The 22,014-nt window shown below is 37.6% G+C and overlaps 1 protein-coding gene across 2 annotated transcripts in view; it reads left to right on the forward strand.

Annotated features, from left to right (window-relative positions):
- Positions 1-20,904: 20,904 nt before the first annotated feature.
- CDC16 (cell division cycle 16) overlaps positions 20,905-22,014 on the forward strand; it is a 57,822-nt gene continuing 56,712 nt past the window's right edge. Inside the window, exon 1 of one of the 2 annotated variants that reach the window (XM_074192131.1) lies at positions 20,905-21,027. In XM_074192131.1, the coding sequence (XP_074048232.1) occupies positions 20,980-21,027 (48 nt within the window). In that variant the 5' untranslated portion in view covers positions 20,905-20,979. The remainder of the gene's footprint in view (positions 21,028-22,014) is intronic. The other variant, XM_074192130.1, reaches the window with a different exon arrangement.

Here is a 22,014-nt window from a genome sequence, read left to right on the forward strand (position 1 = left end):
TTCATAGATATGTTGCAGTAGCTGCAGTTGTAATTTAGTTTTGGTTTAGATTGGAGGAGAAATGACCATGAGACTCATATTATGGATAAAATTATAAGTTTCAGTAAAGAAAAAGTCAGAGTAAAAACACAAGTCACAATAAAATCAGCTTAACACAATTGGTCATAACTGGTCACAATAATATTTTCTTACCACAATCAGTCCTCACCTGTGATAAACAACATCTGGATTCACATGGCTGGAGAGCCTGGGGAATAGCCCTCTAGAGTCCCAAAGACAAAAATGTTCTGGGTTATTCATCAGGGGAGACACTAAATAACAGCCCCTGGGCCTCCAAATAAAGAAGGCTTTGCATCAGGTTGTATGAACTGCTTCCGGTGGTATTTTCAGGATCCCAGGAACTAGGCATCCAGATAATACCTAAAGGGAATGTTTAGGGAGAAGGGTCAGTTCTCCCCAGGACTAATCATTTCCCATCCCATTTAACATACTCAGGCTTGGGCTTTATCTTGTCAGTTTGAAGTCAGATAATTAATAACTTTCAGTGAGGACAATATGATTTTTATATTCTCAATACAACTAGGAAACACAAGAATGATACATCACCATCACCAGTTATTGCGTTCAGGTGTTTGGTTCAAGATATTTCAATTTGTATTTCTGCATACACACTCAATCACAACATTGGGACCCATTCAAAAGATTGTGGCAGCCCTTTCTGCTTTAGTCTGGACAACCAAGACGGCAGATAGGAGATTGATAATGAACAAGTTCATGCCTAATCAAAATTTTCTTCAGAAACCTTCACCTTACATTTATGTTGTGGTATTTCTTCTCTTCAGCAGTTCTTTCCATATATATCTAGTGGGGGGCTCATTCCTATTAGGGTTTACCTTAGACTCCCTCACCTGTGATACTACTGGAACAAGTCCATGTCTCTACTCAGTCCTCTTTAATCTATATGTTACAGGAAACTGTCCCAAATAATTTACATAATGCTACCAGTAACCCCCTCAGGTATATCTGAGAAACAGTTGGGGTTCTTCATCAAATTTATATTCCAAGACCCCCCCAAAATGTTAAAACAGGAAATTCACAAATAGGCATTTGACAAAAACAAGCTTGAAAACAAGATTCAGTCACAACTTATAAATTCTATTAGAATCTGTGGGGATGGTGATCCTTAAACCTCATCAAAACATAAGGCACTTTGGAGGACTGTTAATTAGGCATTTTTACATTCCCTCTCTGCACTATCTAGTCAACTCTTTATATGATTACTGGTAAATGCCAACTTGGTCCAGGCCTTGTGTCAGTGTCAGAAACTCCCCTTGATATAAAGCCACCTGTCATTTACTTTTCAGAGAGTTTCTTTTCAGAAACACAATTAGAAGTCAATGAAGCCACAGGCTTCACAACAAACTTGCCATTTAATGGTAGCAAGAAAATATATTTTTTTTAATATATGGAAGGTCAGGCTTAGTGAGAAGTCTAATGTGAGAGTATATGACTACTATTAATTCTCTAGAGATCTACTAAGCTAATCAAAGAACAAGACAGGTGGTTGGAAAATCACCCTTCTAAAGGAAGCATACATAAATGAAATAGCTGTCTTGATTTTTGTATATTCAAACTAGAAGAAGTACATATTATGCACTTCAAGCCAGGCAAAATAGGAAATGATAAGAAGAGAGAACAATTAAAAATGGTTTAGGGCAAGGAGCTCAAGATTTAAAGTCAGTAAATCTTAGTTTGATTTCTAGCTCAGCTATTTTATGAACTGAATGATAAGCTTTCTGGCCCTCTATCTTTTCATCAAATGAGTGAGGTAAGCTAGGTAACTTCTGTAACTTTTTATTTGATATGTCATATAACTTTAAATAAAATCTGGTATGTTAAATAAGTCACAGAGTACCAAAACACTTGGCAGAGTTTTGTTCCATAGTCTCAGACTATATGTCCAAACCTAAATAATCCTGATCAATTTTGGTAACAGGAGATAGGGCAAGAGAAGAGGGTGAATGATGATGATGATGATGATGATGATGATATATCTTTGAAATAGAATGATCATGATAGTAAAATATCTGTAAGTTTCTGGGCAGTGACAATACTGAGAATTAGGATATTAAGCATAGGGTGACTCTAGTAGGAATAACGACTAGGCCTGTGATTGCAATGGTATTGGAAAATATTTGGTTTAAAAAAAAACTCAATCTACCAATTTAGGTCAGTATCTTCTCAGAACATTTTTGTCTTAGATAGTTGCCTGGAATGTTAAAAAATGATCAAGTCAAGCTCAGTTAACAAGTGCCTATTCTGAACCAGGAACTGTGATAATTCGACTTGTCCAGGGGGTCATCCAGCCAGTATGTGTCAAAGAGAATTTTAACCTAACATTTTCAGGTTTTGAACTCCATGCTCTATCCTCTGTGCCCAACATATTTTTTCATGATTTTCTTTATTCCACCAGATATTTTCACTCTAAAACAGGGGTGGGGAACCATTTTGCTGCCAAGGGCCTTTTGGATATTTATAACATCATTTGTAGGCCATACAAAATTATAAATTTAAAAATTAACCTGATATATTTGGTCAAACATTTAATTAATTCACCCCTAAAATTTATTGAATTTTGAGTCCCTTGGTGGTTGCCACATGAGCTGGACATTTCCTGCCCCCACTGTAAAATGAAGACTGAGAAGGAGAGTAGGCAAATAACTGGGACCAGTCCTGCTACTTCTGCAGATAACTTTCATTATTTGAGAGCATATATATATATATATATATATATATATATATATATATATATATATATATATATATTTACATATATAATATTTAAAATCATCTATGGCAAATTTAATTGTAGAAGAAAGTATGGAAGGCAAAGAATCTACATAGTTTAGGTGAGGAAAAAAATTGTTGTGATAGATTAAACAAAGGCCATAGGAAAAGAGGAGGGGGGAGCAACTGGATGGCACAATGGATAGAGTACTAGTCCTGAAGTCAGAAGGATCTGAATTCAAATTTGACCTCAGACACTTAATAATTAACTACTTGTGTGATCTTGGGTAAGTCACTTAACCCCATTGCCTTGTTAAAAAAAAAGGAATAAAGGAAGTTGAGAAATGAGAAACTAGAAGGCCAGGATGGGGAAGGAGTGAAGATAGCTATAATTCAAGGCTAAACATTTTAAAGATGAGGACAGTGACCTAAAAGTCTATGAATGATGACAATAAGGATCTGGAGAGTAAAGAAGAGGCAGTTGTTAAGTGATATTGAAAAAGAAAGGGTTTGGGGGGGACTAGGTGGCACAGTGAGTGGATAGAGCACTGGCCCTGGAGTCTGGAGTGTCTGAATTCAAATTGGACCTCAGACACTTAATAATTACCTAGTTGGTGGCCTTGGGCAAGCCACTTAGCCCCATCGCCTTGCAAAAAAATCCCAAAAACCTAAAAAAAAAAAGAAAAAGAAAGGGTTTGGGTGCAGGGAAGACTAAGAAGTTTATACTAATTCCTTATAGTTCTGTGTAATAGATGTGAAAGGAGAAACCAGACTTAAAGATGATGCCAAGACATTGGTCTAATCAAATCAATTCAAGAAGTATTTATTAAGCATACCAAGTATTGGGGATACAGAGAAAAATTAATAGTGTTCTATGTCCTCAGGGAGCTTGAAATCTAAAATGTAAAGTTAATCATGTTTCAGAGCATAACAACTCATAAATAAAAATATGAATAAAAAAAGTAAAATGTTTTGCAATTCCTTTACAAACTATGATGCAAAATATTAAATAAATGATCACTGGAAAAAAAGCATTAAAAAATCAAAAACTAAAATAAACACAACTTAATCCAATAAAATTGTTGGGTCAAAGAACAAATCACAGAAACAGATAATTTCCTTCAAAATAATGACCACAATGAGATGGCATACCAAAAATTTTGGGATGCAGTGAAAGTAGGTACTGGGGGAAAATTTATATCTCTAAACAAAATGAGAAATAACAGAGGAATGAATCTGAAACATCTAATAATAATAATAATAATAATAATAATAATAGTTTAAAAAACTGAACAAGTTTTAAAACCCTAATTCAACCTAAAAATAGAAAAATAGAAATACCCAAAATCAAAGAACTTAATAAAATTGAAAACAAATTCAAAAAAAGAAAACATTAAATTTATAAATAAACTAGGAACTTCTGGGGGGATGGGGAAAGCCAATAAAATTGAAAAATTATTAGTTAATTTGTTTGAAAAGGAGGCTGAATTACCAGTATCAAAAATAAAAATAAATAAGGAGGAAATAAAGGATGGTATCAGAGCCTATTTTGTTCAGTGATCTCCCAATAAAACCACTAATTTGAATGTAATAAATGAATATTTACAAAATTATAAATTACCCAAATTAAAAAAAACAAGAAATAGATCGTTGAAACAACCCAATTTCAGAGGAAGAAATTGAACAATCTATAAATACACTTTCTTTTTTTCTTTTTTCTTTTTTTAGATTTTTCAAGGCAATGAATGGGGTTAAGTGGCTTGCCCAAGGCCATATGGCTAAGTAATTATTAAGTGTCTGAGGTCACATTTGAACCCAGGTACTCCGGACTCCAAGGCTGGTGCTCTATTCACTGTGCCACCTAGCCGCCCCTATAAATATACTTTCAAAGAAAAATGTCCTTTTAAATTTCTGTGACATGGGTATGATCTTGCTACATAAACCAGGGAAAGTTAAAAAAAAGAAAATTATTGGTAAATATCTATAATTACCTTTAATACAAAAAATTAATAAAATTTTACAAAAAACCAAAATATCACAATTTATATACTGTAACCAGGTTGAATTTATAATTGGAATTTACAATTGATTTAACATTAAGGAAGCTATAAACCTAATCATAGTAATAGCAAAATGAACAAAAATCTTGTGATTGAGTAAATCACAAGAAGAAAAAGCTTTTGACAAATAAAACATCCTTTTCTGTTAAAAAAATTATGAAACATAGGAATAAATATTAGAGGGTCTATGAGGAATTGATATACATTGATATACTATTAATGGACCTGTGACTGGAAATTGTATACAAAAAGATATACTAAATAGTGTATGCCCTTTGATCTGGCAATACCATTGAAATACCCCAAAGAAAACAAAAAATAGGGAAAGGTCCTATATGAACAAAAATAATTATGGTAACTCTTTGTGTGGTGACAAAAAACTGTAAACTAAAGTAATACCCAACAACTAAGAAATGAATAAGTAAGTTTTGATACTTGAATGATATGGAATACTATTGTGCTTTAAGAAATTAGGAAACATGATTTTGAGGGATTGTGGAAAGATTTATATCAACAGTTTCAGAGAAGAGCTAGAAAAACAATATTTACTATAATAGTACTATTATAAAATAAAAATAAACAGCTTTGAGGACTTTTATAAACTGAAGAAAAATGAAATGAATGGAACCAGGTAAACAATTTATACACAAAATCTCTATACAATTAAAAAAATTTTTTTGTGAGTTTTGTAAGGCATTGGGTTAAGTGACTTGCCCAGGATCACACAGTTACATAATTATTAAGTGTCTGAGGTCAAATTTGAACTCAGATCCTCCTGTCTCCAGGACCAGTGCTCTTCCCACTGCACCATCTAGCTACCCCTACACTGTACAATTCTTCATTTATTTATTTGTTTGTTTGTTTGGCAAGGCATTGGTGTTAAGTGGCTTGCCCAAGGCCACACAGCTAGATAATTAAGTGTCTGAGTCTGGATTTGAACTCAGGTGCCCCTGCCTCCACTGTACAATTTTGAAACAACTTTGAAAACCATAGGAACTGTAATCAATAAAATAAATATTCATGATTCCAGAGAATTAATGATGAAACATACTATCCAACCATCTTATCCAACTACTGGTAGAAAGGTGATAGATTAGGAGTGTATTGTGTATATGAGTATCTATCTATCTATCTATCTATCTGCATATATAGAACATATATTTGTGTGTATACACATGTATATATGCAATTTATATATTTTGTATAGAGAAAAGAAATTTAATTTGCTTGACTATGAATAATTATTACAAAGAATTTTGTTTTCCTTTTTTTTATTTTCAGTGGAAAAGGGAAAATAGACACCTCTTCATTAGAATATAAAAAATAGGGACATTTTGTGAAGTTGGTGGAAGAAGGCAGGAAATTATCTTGTTCTCTGTGTTTCCCCCACAAATAATTTGAAATAAAGTCTCAAAGTGAAATTCAGAACAACAGAATTTCTTAAAAATCAGGGTAAAGTTAAAAACTGTCTAGCCTAGGTGATCTGGCCTGACTGAAGTGTGGGTACCTCTGAATCAATAAGCAACAAGTCCTGGAGGCAGCTATGAATATGGAAGCCTTAGCTTCAGGAATTTTCACTCTACAGACAATGTAGAAGTCAGACAACTGATCAGGGAAAGACTGAAAGGCTTGACACTAATGCTAGATTTGGGTCCATGTACACTGACCAGATCCTTCCCAGGTTGTAGCTATGAGCCAAGAGGAGTTAATACACACAAGTGAATGTGGCCAAGAGAGGGACAGGAACCCATTAACTATGGTCACTCAGTGGAGAGCAAAGTCTTTGGGTTTAGGTCTAAGACAGAGGGGTGAACTTGTAGCCATGGGAGAGATTGCAGAGAGTAAAAACATTTGTGGTAACAGCATCTCTAGGGACCCTAGGTGTGGCTCAGGGAAGGAGAGAAGTACTTGAGGTCGGGCCCCTAATGAGAACTCAGAAAACAGCAGCCAGAAAGCCTGAAACTTGAGACATTCTCTCCCACACCTCCAGACTGTAGAATCCAACTCTTTTTTTTAAAAAGGACTTTAAAAATCAAATAGGAGGGGGTGGCTAGGTGGTACAGTGGATAGAGCACTGGCCCTGGAGTCAGGAGTACCCAAGTTCAAATCTGACCTCAGACACTTAATAATTACTTAGCTGTGTGGCCTTGGGCAAGCCACTTAACCCTGTTTGCCTTGCAAAAAACTAAAAATTAAAAAAATCAAATAGGCATATTGGAAGGGGAATAATAATGAATAAATAAGAGAAAGAATATTAAGAAATATATAATAGATAATTTGGATTATATTAGATTAAAAAACTTTTGTACAAACAAAACCAATTCAATCAATATTAAAAGTAAAACAGAAAGCTGGGAAACAATCTTTATAGGAAGTATCTCTACTAAAAGCTTCATTTCTCAAATATTTAAAGAACTGAGTCAAATTTATAAGAACAAAAGTCATCCTCCAATTGATAAATGGTAAAAGAATATAAATAGTTTTTAGATGAAGAAATCAAAACTAGATATAGGCATATGAAGAAGTACTCTAAATCACATTTGATTAGAGAAATACAAGTTAAAGCAACTCTGAGGCACCACCTTACCCTATCTATTTGACTAGTGAAACTTAAAAAAGGAAAATGGTAAATGCTGAAGAGGATGGGGGGGGGGGCGGAATTGGGACACTGTTGAACTGCTGGTAGAGTTCTGAACCAACCATTATAGAAAGCAGTTTGGACAATTTGCCCAAAGAACAACCAAACTATCCATACCCTTTGATCAAGCAATGTAGTTACTAAGTCTATATCCCAAAGAGATCATAACAAAGGAAAATGATCTACTTATGCAAAAATTTTTAAGGCAGCTCTTTGGTGGCAAAATATTGAAAATTAAGGGGATGGCCATCAATTAGGGAATGGCTGAACAAGCTTTGGAATATGAATGTAATGGAATACCATTGTGCAATAAGAAATTAATAACAGAGAGATTTCCCAAAAAACCTAGAAAGACTTGTGTGAACTGATACAAAGTGAAATGAGCTGAAGCAAGAAAACAATGTACACAGTATTGGCAACATTGTATAATGATTACCTGTGAATGATTCAGTTCTTCTCAGCAACACAATGATCCAAGACAAAAGAAAAGGCTATCCATAACCAGAAAAAGAACTGATGGATTCTGAATGCAAATTGAAGCATATTTTAAAAATTACTTTATTTATTCTCATAGTAATATTTTTCCACAACTGAGATTAATATGGAAATATGTTTTATATAATAGTACATGTATAAGCTATATCAAACTGTCAACCATTTTCAGAATAGATAAAGGAAGGGAGAGAGAACAATTTGGAACTCAAAATCTTGTAAAATGAGAGCTAAATTTTTCAGAATATATAATTGGAAAATAGATGTAATATTATTTTAAAAAATCAAATAAGAGAGGTTGAGGAAAAATTAAGAAAAAAGTAATGGAAGGAATAAATTATGAAAATTCAAAAAACAATTGGAAAAAGATATCCAAAAACTTATAGAAGAAAATATCTCCTTAAAAGTTAGAATTCTGAAAGAGGAAGATAATGACTTTATAAGACACCAAGAAATAATAAAATAAAATCAAAAGAATGAAAAATAAGAGAATGCAAAACATTTCATTAGGAAAAAAAATTAAATGAAAAATCAATCAAGGAAAAACAACATAAGAATTGTTGGACTAACAGAAAATTATGATTTAAAAAAAGAGTCTTGACACTGATCCAGGGAATTATGGGCATAGAGGAATATTTTAATTGGAAACAAATTTTGTAATCTTTTTCTGCACTTGACCTTTACTTTGACCCTAGCCATGCACTCATCAAGTTAGATGCTAGAGGGCAGCTAGGTGGTACAGTGGATAGAGTACTGGCCATGGAGTCAGGAGGACCTGAGTTCAAATCCAACCTCAGACACTTAATGATTGCCTAGCTGTGTGACCTTGGCCAAGTCACGTAACCCCATTGCCTTAAATAAAATTTTAAAAAAAGGAAGTTAGATGCTAGCTCATCTTCCTTTGGAATCCCAGTCCTCTCTTGAGGAGAGTGCTATCCCAGATAACCTCTCTTGCCCCTATATCCTTCTTTATGTTACCTATTTTCTGATGGCGGAGCTGCTGTTGCTAATCTCTTTCCCTTAATTTCTGCTAGCCACAGCCATACCCAAATGATCTTTTTTTGTCCCTAAATTCTTCTGAGTTGGAATTTCTTTCACGTTCAGTTTGAATACCTGAAACCTTTAGCTGGCCACACATTTTCCAGCAACAAGTAGACATAAAATATTACAATAATAAATAATTATAGTAACCTTGTGTTTGACCTCCATTGTAAACATTTCCATTTGGGGGAATATAAGATTTCACTTTTTGTTTAAAAAAATTACTAGGAAAATTGGAAAGTAGTTTGTCAGAAATTGGGTATTGACCAATATCTTATACCATTTACCAAACTATATTAACCTTGATATAAAGTGGGAAACTGAAGTAGGGGAAATATTGGTCAATAAAATATATTTTATAATTTGTTCTGTATCTTACAAGATAATAAATATATGCTCCTACCCCTAGTCTATTGTTCAAGTTATTTGCATTTTTTTTTAGTTTTTGCAAGGGGTTAAGTGGCTTGCCCAAGGCCACACAGCTAGGTAATCATTAAATGTCTGAGGTTGGATTTGAACTCAGGTACTCCCAGGTCCGATGCTCTATCTACCTAGCCGCCCCCACTATTGTTCAAATTATTAAAATGAGGTCAATAAATATTTAGTAAAGTACCTTGCCCCTCCCTGGCAAAGATAAACCCCTATTAATAAAAGAATGGGTCCCTTCCCTATTCTGAAAGGATTGTCTTTGTGGTACTCTCCCTCATCAATATATTTATGGTTACCTCATTTCTGCTCTCTGAGCTACCTGCCTTCCCATATAGTATACATTTACCTATGTTTCCCTATGTACTCCTTAAAAATTCACCTTCTATTTAGTTGGGTTGCATGTCTTCTGGTGAAGCTAGCCTGCTCTTGTGAAGCATCATTCCCCCATGAATGTTATCACTTAGGAAAGTGTAAATTATTTAAATTTAAATATTAAAATCTAAAATTCGTTATTGGCTAATGATTTGGTTCTTTTGAGCAGAGAAAATTTGCACTTGAAAAGGAAGAAAAAAATTTAGTGAAATTTTAAATGTATATTTTAACTGGTAACCTTTTTTTTTCCTTTGTTGAATATAACTCCATGATAAGAAAATGGCTACATCTAGCCCTAAGGTGTTTTGGTGAAATTTTCCATCTGAGGTAAAAGCCTTTGTACCTATAATTGATTTTGTATTGATGTTTGGATTCAGGTATAGTTCTCTGATGATCATTAAGTAAGTAATCCACCATTAAAGAGAAATTACACTCAAAGAGAACTAATACAGATAAAGATCAGGGGGGAAAAGCCCAAAGAAATGATCTTTGGCATCAGCCCAAGGCAGTATACCTCTGGCTTCATTTCTCTATTGTGTTTCTTTGAAAAGGAATGTTTCCTACCTACTTATTTCCTGAGTCTGGCTATGAGGTGCTATTATAACTGTGTGGTTGGTTGTCCAATATGACTCTTATCAAAAACCCCAAACAGATGTTTGGATGTTTTATCCTACTCTATATGCATTAAGTCATCAAGACTATTTTGATATAATCAGGTCCCAACTTTTCTCTTTTATGGTAAATCCCCAGAATCAGATCAGGTAGTCAATAGGAAACAAAGGTACAAACACATCATGCCCTTCTAGTGTTACCCCATGGGGAACTGCTACAAGATGTTATATATACTGAATCAATTATTAACTGACCCCAATCTTTGTTGGAATCATTGAGTTTGATTATTATTCCCTAGATTTCCCTGCATTGCCATTCTTCCTTAGTGACCCCTAAACTTATCCCCTGTGGGAAAGAATCAAGTGTTTTGCTTTCACAAGGGTGAGAAAGGGTATCCTCAGAATCTCATAGATGCCTGTGAGGATAATACATTACAAAAGCCAGGATGTCTGGTCTTTGTGGAAACTCAAGAAATGCCAACCTGTTTACAAGAAGGAGAAAGTTAAGACAAAAGGAAAAGGTTAAATTATTTATATAGGTTGAATAGGAGTCTGTACTATTTTCCCTTAAACCTGGAGAAGGAGCTACTGTTCTTGCTCATTAGTATAATGAGCAAGGTGGGAAAAATATATGGGAACCAATGTATTAATTAAATTGTGACCCCAGCCTATGATTGGCATTTAGGAGCAGGAACAAGGCCTTTCAAATATATTTAAAAAAATCTAGCATTTTGGGATTTCCTGGCCCCTCCCTCACCTACAGAGAGATGTGCCATTAAGATATCTTAATAAAAATCATTTTAATCACTCTGAACTAAGTATTCACGAGCCATTTAATAACAATTTGGGGGCTTGATCGGGATACTATGATGTAAATCTCCTGGGTATATTCCTGGAAGAACACAAGAAAATAATGCATGCAAATGGTTTGATTTCAAGTCCACTTTCTTGGTGTTCTTTGCCAGGGAAATATCTCAAGAGATTCCTGGGAAGATTGACCTGGGGTTTGGAGCCTAGAGTAATTAAAATGTCTTGGGGGTAAAACCACAGTAAGGGGCGATCTCTAGGGTGGTGCAATGGTGGCCAAAGCTGCCCTGGACTGGCTGAGAAGTCCTCCAAAGAAGAAGAGACTAGAGGAGGGGAATTTGGAGTCCCTCTCAGGAAGTTCCCCAAAATCCAAAGTCCACCAAGGGGTAAGTTGCAGGCTGGACATGGAAGACCAGGGAGCTCCATGGCCTGTAGCCAGAAGCTGGTACCTGGTAGTTGGTAGTCTGAAGGCGGAAGGAAGGAAAACACAGATTGGATCCAATGTGAGTATGGGCCTGCTGGGGGGTTTGTGTGTTTTGTGTATGTGGTGTTTCGTGTTTTGTCTTGTGTAAGTGAGCTGTGTTACTTATTTCTGGGTCGGGGGACTCAGCTTAAGGTTTAAACTGTGGGGAAACTGGTAGTTGAGCCTAGGAGTTTTGGAAGGTGGTGGGGGGGGAGGAAGGAAGAAATGCAGTTTGCAGGGTCTCCCTTGTGGAGATCAGCCCCTCCCTCACTGAGCCAATAGTAGTAGTAGTGCTGGTGAAGGAAGCTGGAAAGAGGAGGGGGGGGGCTCTTAAAGAGAAAGCTGTGAAGGGGAAAGTTTAAAAAGAAAAAGAGAGAATTTGAAGGGAGATGATTAGGATTGAGGAAATTATAGGAGGGATGATTTCTACTTTAATTCTAAACTGAGTTCAGCTGAGAGCCCCACCCACCTGTGGAGGGGGCAGAGGGACAGGAGTGCTTAAGCCTTAAAGGGAAAGAGACCCTGACACAGCTGTGATACGTGATTGGGAAAGGAAGAAAATATAAAATCAGGGATTGGAGACACATTTATTGAAAAGAAATTGTGTTAAATGAATGTGTTTGCTCTGGCCACAATACCTAAAAGTGCTGACTCCCACTCCATTTTTAAGGTTGACCCATTTCTGAACTGGAGATTTGGGAAGCACTCTGAGGGTTTTTAAAGAGGGTTATTAGTGTTGTTACATTCTAGCAAAATTTGTACAGAATAGGAGGAATGAAATAGATTGTTAAATTGGTTTGGGATCTTAAACTATTGATACACCTTTTAGTTAAAGGAAAGTGGTATTGCGTTATTAAGAGGAAAAATATATAATTATGTTATTAGGGATATTTACTGTTTCTTTTGGGAAAGAGAAATACTGTACTAAATACTGTGATCTGATTTGTTTTGAAGTTAATTTGATATTGATAGTACATTATCAACAACCACATAAGGTCTTTTGTTGGTAAAGGAGGAAAAGTTTTTAATAATTTTGTCTTATGACATATTTGTGGAAGGGAATGTGTGGGTGTATAAAACTAAAAGTAAAATCTACTTAACATCTGTTATTTGAGAATAAGAAAATATATTAGCATTTCTAGTATAAATAAAAATTGCATTGGGGTTTTAAGATTATCTTATGTATGTGGTTGGATTCTGAGAGGATCTGGTTAAAGAGGTCTGGAAGGCAAAAGTGTAAAGATAGTGGATATTCAATTCGCTTTTGTCATTACAATTTATATTTTTAAACATCTTGAGATGTTTAAATAAGAATCTTATGTTTAATGTAAATTAGTAATGTATGTTAATTTTAAAGAAGTCAAGAATGTGGACTTCTCTCTTGTTAACTGCACACAGCTGATGTGGCAGGTTCTGACTGATGACTAAACAAATAGCAATTGTGTGGTCCCACTGTAAGGTAACTTATTGATGAATAAGATGTATTTATCAGTTATGTGATATTCTTTTGTAACTACAAAGAGATTATATTTATAATATTTGGTTATCTCTTATGAATATATAAGCTATTTAAATACTGTAATGTTAGAGCCTGGAATTAACGTGTGATTGTTTTGCAGGGGGTAATAAGGGAAAATATCAAAGACTAATATAAAAAATTATGACCCTTTTTGTGATGATCTGTGGGTTCATGCAAAATGTAATAATGGAAGGATTGTTTTGTACAATCTGGTAATTTGTGTGATATTCTTATTGTTGTCCTGTTATATTAGAATTAATAATACATGCTAGAAATTTAAAGTCACTTAAGATGTCCTAATGGTTTTAAAGAATTCTGCCAGGAGGGATGGGAATTCACTGAAGCCTGGAAGGATTTGCATGAACTGATCCTGAGTGAGATGAGCAGAACCAGAAGAACATTGTACACCCCAACAGCAACATGGGGGTGATGATCAACCTTAATGGACTTGCTCATTCCATCAGTGCAACAATCAGGCACAATTTGGGGCTATCTACAATGGAGAATACATCTGTATCCAGAGAAAAGAACTGTGTATTTTGAATAAAGACCAAGGACTATTACCTTTAATTTGGGGAAAAAAACCATTATCATATTATATAATTTTGCTATCTCTTACACTTTATGTTTCTGCCTTTAGGATATGATTTCTCTCTCATCACATTCAACTTAGATCAATGTGTACCATGGAAACAATGTAAAGACTAACAGATTGCCTTCTGTGTGGGGTAGGGAGGGAAGCAAGATTAGGGGAAAAATTATAAAACTCAAAATAAACAAAATCTCTCTAAAAAAAAGAATTTTGAAAGTAATAATTTGTATGTTGGGGGAAGTTAGGTGGTACAGTGGATAGAGCATTGGCTCTGGAGTCAGGAAGGACCTGAGTTCAAATTTGGCCTCAGACATTTAATAATTACTTAAATGTGTGACCTTGGGCAAGTTATTTAACCCCAATTGCCTTGCAAAAATAAAAATAATAATTTGTATTTTAAGGATAGTAGCTAAATAAGTTTATATATATATATATATGTATATAAGTATCTAGCTTTATATATGAATGGGGAATATTTTGGAGCTATATATATATATATATTTTCCGAAGTTGTGGTTGTTTATTTTGAAGTAAAAGCACATATATAATATGGGAAAGATAAACACAAGAAAGATAATTTGAGACTTTTCTGTGACAATATTTAGCTTAATTGTTATATGAGAATTTAGGAGATGATAGGCAATCTCCTGACCAAAGGAGGTGTTTATTTGTTGTAAAATAAAGTAGGCTAGCAGGAGGGTTCTCTAGCCAAAGGGAATCTGATACACTATCTTTATATAGAGATAGAATCATATGATTTCACATAAAGGAGATCAGAGACCTTGAGTAAGAGGTAGGAGATGAGGCCTGTAGGACCAGCTATAGTTAGAATTCCTGATTTTAATAAGGACCCAGGAAGGACACTCAGAGTTTTAGGTAGGGGATTCATTAATTGGGACCCCATTAAGACTATAACTGGAATTTAGTGAATTGGACTCACTCAGAATTCTAATTAGGTTAAACAACTATTTTAGATCATGGGACTTTTGATCAATTTTCTCAGTTTTCTCTTTTTTTTATGTCAGATACCAGGATGGTCACCAAGAAGCAAATATTACTGGGTCGATGTCGTGTTCTTGGAGCCAAGGAAGCCAATGGGCCGAGTATGTCAGGCAACAGGGATGTGCAGTCAAAGGGGTGGCTTTTCAGTATGACCTAAGGCTGGACCCTTTTGACTTGATTTCCCCAAAGTGACATATGGATAATGTCTCACTTGTAGAGTAATCTGGCCTAGGATACTTGACATTATTCACATGACCTCTGCCTGGACACTGACATTCAATAATTATATCTATAAGGGAGTTTTCCTTTGATGTTCTGGATCTTTATAGTAAAGAAGTTTTAGGTGAATTGGATTTAATAGCCAGATAGTTTAGGTATGTGACTCTGACACCTTCTGTCAGCTACATGTTAAGATAGGAATTACGTTTCCTTAATTTTTATGTTAGAAGGGATATTTAGGTAAGAAGAATGGGAAATTTTTAGGATAATTTTAGGATAATTACAGTTTCCATAGTTTCAAGGTCTAGTTTAAGGAAAGGAATTTGAGTCAGATATGTAATCAAGTAAAGGAAAATCTATGATATATTTGGGAATATTTTGGGGGAAAAATTCATTTTGGTTAAGGATGAGTCATTACTGTAATGAGAGCAAAAAGTTAAGATTGTTACAAGCTTAAGTTAATGTCATAATTCTCAGTGGAATTTACTCATGCCATGAAACAGTTACGGGAGTTTATTGTGTTAAAGTGAAGTATGTAAGTCAATATGACAAGGAGTAAGGCAAAATATAAATTGTAAAAAGCCCTAGAATCTTATTGTTTTGTGATGAAAACATATGTTTTGAGCTGAATAAAATGTTAGGCAAGGTCTCAACAAGTCACCTGAGCTGGAGAGGACCTTTGGAACAGATTCAGAAGCTGCAGAAGGATATTGGATGTCTCCAGGGGAGGAGAAAAGAGAAGAAAGATACTAGACCAATTCATATCCACCATCTCTTGCCTATATGTTCATTGTTTGGTGAAGGGGGTCTGTGCCTGGAACTTCTCTTGATTCTGTAAGGGTGATATCCCTTCTTAGGCCCCTTTCCTTATAGAAAAGAAGAAAGGCAGGGTGGAGGATGTTCTCCATTGAGAGAAAGAGAGGTTGAGCTTATTGGGTGGCATGATTATATCCTACATGAGTCTGTATGTCCTATCTAGGGAGAGTCCTGCCCCTGATTCAATGGTGGGAGGAGAATCTACCCGACAGAGGTTAATGACAAGCCTGTTGGTATGGCTGACTATTGGACTTGTGGTGGTCCACAGTAGTTTGGGAATTGGCCTTGGGTGCCAGTCCTGATTCCAGTCTAGATTTTCATTTCCTGGTCAGAGGCACAGGATTCTGGTCCAGAGAAAAGAAGCACTGGTGGCACATGACTGAATCAGTTCAAGGTGACTATGCTTATACCAGTCTGGCCAGGATGTTTTCCTGGAGAGTAATAAATGGCTGTGAACTTATGTCCAGAAGTTGGGTACATATTCTGGACTGTACAACTTAGAGAGATAGGTGGACTGAGACTCATGTAAGATGTAATGATGGTACCTGAATCCCTTAGCAGGTTCCATTATGGTAAAGGAAATTGTGATTACTACTGCATCTACCCATCTGCCAGGGATTGTCCAGTGAGTTGTTATCTAGTCTTATGGGCCTGTAACCTGGGCACAGGATGGGAGTTGGGACTATGGAACCCCAATTTATATTCTGATTAGATTCTAAGCTGAGGTGGAAACAATTACCAATTAGACAGCTAGGGTCTGGGACTTGCTGGCTGGCTAAGCCATGCAAACAAGAAAAAGAGTTATTCAACATAGAGATGTATTAGACAATCTGTTGATTGGAGAAGGAGGAGTTTTTGTTAAATTGAATCTATCAAGTTGATGCCTAAACTTAGATGACAATAAGCAAGTAGTAAAAGACATTAGAAAGTTGGCATGTGCTCCCTCACAAACCTGGAAAATAGGATGGGTCCATGTCTCTGATAATTAGGAAGTAAGATCTTGATAGAAAAAGCCAGTAGTTATGTCAATAAGGATTATGATTTGAAGGAGGAATTATTAGGAAGGTATGGGAAGAAAAATTGATAAAAAGAATAAAAGGGGGGAATTGTGGGAAAGAATCACCTTTATATTTTTTTAGGTTTTTTTGCAAGGCAAATGGAGTTAAGTGGCTTGCCCAAGGCCACACAGGTAGGTCATTAAGTCTCTGAGACTGGATTTGAACCCAGGTACTCCTGACTCCAGGGCCGGTGCTTTATCCACTGTGCCACCTAGCTGCTCTGGGAAAGAATCAAGTGTTTTGCTTTCACAAGGGTTAGAAAGGGTATTGCCAGGATCCCACAGATGTTTGTGAGGATAATACTTTACAAAAACCAGGCTGTCTGGTCTTTGTGGAAACTCAAGAGATGCCAACCCAAAAGGAGAGAGTTAAAACAAACGCAAAAGGCTAAATAACTTTGCATAGATTAAATGGGAGTCTGTGCTATTGTCCCTTATACCTGGAGAAGGAGGTACTGTTCTTGCTCTTTTAACAACATGGGGAAAATGTATAGTTGATACCAATGTATCAATTAGAAAGTGACCCCAGACTATGATTGGCATTTAAGGACAGGAACAAGACCTTTCAAAGTGTATAAAAGACCTAGCATTTTGGGATTTCCTGGCCCCTGTCTCAACTAGAGAGAGATGTGCCATTAAGATATCTTAATAAAAACCATTTTAATCCCTCTGGACTAAGCATTCATGAGCCATTTATAACATCCTGTAACCAATTTTATTTTCTGTTTTTTGGTCACTATTTGATTAACCTTTTTTGTAAGATTCATTTCCTACAGATTAGAAGCAGTGCAGGTCCAGATAGTAGCCCTAGCTAGGTATCAACCTCTACAACACTCTGTAATCAGCACTCCTTGAATGCTATTTCAGAAGAATTCCTGATACATCTTCCACTTTCCCTCAACAGGACTTGCTAGGCTGGGACAGGAAGTAACTTTAGAAGAGAGATCTTCACCCAAACTCCCAAATGAATTTGGTCCTAAATTGCTTAAACAAGGAATGCAGTAGAGGAAATGCTAAAACAAATATGTTATATAGTTAATTTGTTCCCTCTACACTTGACCATGTACCTTACATTAACACTGACTCCTCCTCCTCCTCCCCTCCCTGCCACCCCCCACCCCCTCCACCCCATCCCTTCATCTCACAGTTCAAGAATTGAGATGAGGTCAAATGAACTTTTTGGTAGAATATCTTGCCCTCCCTGGCAAGAACTCAGTAAATTCCTACCTCCAGGCAAAAACAAACCCTTATCAGCAAAACAATAGGTCACTGTTTTAGTTTACAAGGATTAATTCTTTGAGCTATCACTACTCAACCACATATACTTAATTACTTCATCTTTCTGTCCTTTTAAAAATTCACCCTTCCCGCAGCTAGGTGATGCAGTGGATAGAGCACCTGCTCTAGAGTTAGGAGTTCAAATTTGGCCTCAGACACCTAATAATTGCCTGGCTGTGTAACTTTGGACAAGTCACTTAACCCCATTGCCTTGCAAAAACCTAAAAAAAAAAAATTCACTCACTTCTCAGTTAAGTGACTTGTCTTCCTTTAGGAAGCTAGAGTATCATCCCTGAAATAGCCTCTTGTGTCCCTATTACCCTTCCTTACTGCTTATACCCTGATGTCTAGTCTTCCTTGGGAAGACTTTTGGAAAAAGTCATCCTTCAAATAATCTCTCATATCTTTTCTTACTGCTCATTTCTTTTCCTTAGTTTTTTTCTGTACTACAAACACACACACACACACACAAACACACACACAAACACAATCAGCAATACTTAATAAACCTTTTTGATCCTAGAATTTCTTCTGGGTCAGAGTCAGTCTTTTACCTGAATGCTTTCATAATCTGTCCAAACCTTTAACTGGCTACATTTCCCCCTAGTATCAAAATCCTAAGTAAATTAGAAGAAGATGGAACATATTTCCTTTCACACTTATGGATAAGAGAAGAATTTATGAATAAGCAGAAATGGAAAGCACTAGGAGCTGTAAAATGTATAATTTTTATTAGATTAAATTAAAAAGGATTTAGGCAAATAAAAACAATGTAGCCAAGATTAAAAGGAAAGTAGAAAATTGGGGAAAATTTCTATGGGCAGTTTCTTGGGTGAAAAATTTCTATAGACAGTTTCTTGAGTAAAGGTCTCATATGTCAAATAAATAGCACACATGTCATAAAAATGAAGCATTCCCTAACTGAAAAAAAAGGTCAAAGGATATTAAACAGTTTATTTTTCAATGAAGAAATCAATGCCATTGTGGCAGAGAAAATATGAGGCTGAGAGAAATGTTCTTTGTTGACCATGTTAAATAATTAATCTATTTCTTTCTATGCTGACCTTACAGTAACACTAATTCTCATTGTTCAAAGCTATCAAAAGTACTTGAGACCCACCCATATGCCCATACTTGCAACTGCATATCTTACAGAAACTGCCTAAAAACACTAGGTTGAGCCTTTAGCATATGGGCAGTTTATGTATTACCAATTCCTTAATCCCTCTCTAATACCACCTTAACTCCTTCCTTACCCCTTTCCCAGCATGTACCCTGTTTAAAACTTGACCTTTTCTCCTTCTAGCTGCTGCTTATCCCCTGATCAACCCAGTTGCAATACTTTTGAAACTTCCCTTCTTTTCTCCTTGTTGTTTATCATCTACAGCCCTACAGACCTCAGACAAGGAGTGGAGCTGCCACTGGGCACCTCTGCCCTTGACTTTGGACCTGTCAGATAGTTTATCTTAGGACTGCATGGATTCCTGGATTGGTGGTGAAGTTTAAAGGTGTGTGTTTTTTTAATTCACTTGGTGCTAGTGCTTCTCTAAGTTCTGATGGTGTGTACCTAGCATCCTCTGAGTCCTTGCATACTTTCCCACCACTCCCCTTACTTAACACTGGATGAGTAGCACTGATTTCAGACAGGATAGTTAGTGCGATGAATAACTCTATTTCCCTCTTCCCACACACTCAAGTCACTAAATCCTGTTCATTCTTCCTTAGTAACATCTCTAATTCTCACCCTTTTCTTCTCATTCCCGTCTCTGCAGTATTTTTGCAGAGGACTGCAATAAAGATTTCTCTTAACAAATCTTGCCTGTTGCTGATAAATCTCCCTAAAACGATGTTTTGTATGCCCTCTTTCCCTCTACTACTCATCTCAAAAGCCCTGGGCACCGTCTCTCCTTCTGGACCACAATTTCTAGATTAGAAGTGCCATATCATTTGATCCTCAACAAGGAGGTGAGCCGGGGGCTATTCTTTTTTTTTTTCGTGATAGTTAGATTTTACATATTTTTCTTAATCACTTTGTAGTTTTTATCTTCAATAACTTGCTTGATTTTTGTAGGCAGTTTTTATCTGCATCCAGGTTCTTATATTTATTCTTTTTCTTTTTTAATATTTTGTTTTCCCAACTACACGCAACGAGTAGCTTTTACAATTATCATATTTCTGTAACATGTTTAGGTTTTTGCCAGGCAGTGGTGGGGCAGCCCAGCGCGGGGATGACTGGCGCCTGAGGCCGGACTGGAGCTCAGGCCCTCCGCCGCAGGCGCCGCAGCCGCCCCGCTGGGGCTCTTTTAGGGAGCCGACAGTCCGGGCGCTTCGTTGTGTACAGGAGGGGCCGGAGGTCGGGGGGTGCAGAGTCAGCGGCTCCGTAAACATTCCTTCAAAAGCAAAGGATAAAGCAAGGCCGCTCTCGCCTTCTCCCGCGGGGTCGGGCCCGTGGAGGCCTCGGAACCGTCGCTCGGGGCTGCGTTTCCGGGGGGGCGCCTTTTCCCGTGGCACTCCGGGGCGGGCTCTGGGGCGGGGCCTCGGGGCGCCGCGGCCTGCGGAGACAGCGCGCGGTACCGGGGGGAGCTGCGGGTCCCCGAGGCGGCGGGTCGGTGCCCCGCCTCCCGGCGGCGAGAGCGAGGCTGGGCGGCGGGCCGCGCCCTCCCCCTCCCCCTCCCCCTCCCCCTCCCCCTCCCCCCCGCGGGCCGCGCTCGCCCCGCCCCGGGCCCGCACGCCGGCGCCTCTCCCTCCGCCTCCGCTGCCCCGGTGCGCACGCGCCTGCCCACTCCCCGCGAGAAGATGAACTTGGAGCGTCTGCGGAAGCGGGTCCGCCAGTACATAGACCAGGTGCGTTCGTGTGCCCGGCCCGGCCCGGCCGTGTGTGCCCGCACCGGGACCCGTGCTGTTTGCGGGCCGTGGCCGAGCTCCGGGCCCCAGGGCCGGGGGGACGGGGTCCTGACAAAAATGCCCCCAGATTTTGACGGCCTTCCCCCCCCCATTCCAGGCCAAGCCCTTTTATTAACATTTTTTTATTTTTTATTTTTTCCAAGGCAGAGGGGGTTAAGTGTCTTGTCCAAGGTCACACAGCTGGGTAATTAGTGTGTCCTCCCGCTCCAGGGCCGCTGCTCTAGCCACTGCGCCGGCCCCCAAGCCCTCCTTGAGCATAAAGTGAAGCCGCTTTGCCTGAAGAAAAGCGGGGTCTGGCCTTCCCTGAGCCCCCTCACTGCCTCTGCCGTGTAGCTTGATGTATTATCATCCAAAGTATGGGCGCTTCCGGGCCTAGCTGCAGCCCAAGTGCTGGGGGGATGCCAAGGAAGGCAAAACCCAACTGTTCCCCACATGCTGGCATTCAAAGGACAGTCTTGCCTCTACTTTAGTCCCCTCAAGAGCTTTTTTTTTTCCCCTTAAAGATTTCGAGTTTTACAATCTACCCCACCCACCGCAGAAGGCAATTTGCCAGTCTTTACATTGTTTCCACCCTCGAGAATTAATCACTTGTTAAATAAGTTTTCTGTTTGATTTCTAGGAAAAAGTGACATCTTGAATACATGGGATAGTTTAGGCATAAAGTTGCAAGGGATTCAGTTTTGAAAGGACTGTATTTTTTTTTTTAAGGTTTTTGCAAGGCAAATGGGGTTAAGTGGCTTGCCCAAGGCAGGACTATATTTCTTGATATCTGGACACTCTCTTCCTTTTTTTTTTTTTATCCTGGTGATGTTTAATAGGTGAAGATGTACAAGGGAAAGAAAAATGAATTTATAGTCAGACAACCTGGATTCAGTTCTTGCAGTGACTATGTGACCTTGGGCAAGTCACTTTTACTTTCCAGGATTC

The sequence above is a fragment of the Macrotis lagotis genome, chromosome 6 (genome assembly GCF_037893015.1).
Source record: "Macrotis lagotis isolate mMagLag1 chromosome 6, bilby.v1.9.chrom.fasta, whole genome shotgun sequence".
Classification (NCBI taxonomy): Eukaryota; Metazoa; Chordata; class Mammalia; order Peramelemorphia; family Peramelidae; genus Macrotis; species Macrotis lagotis.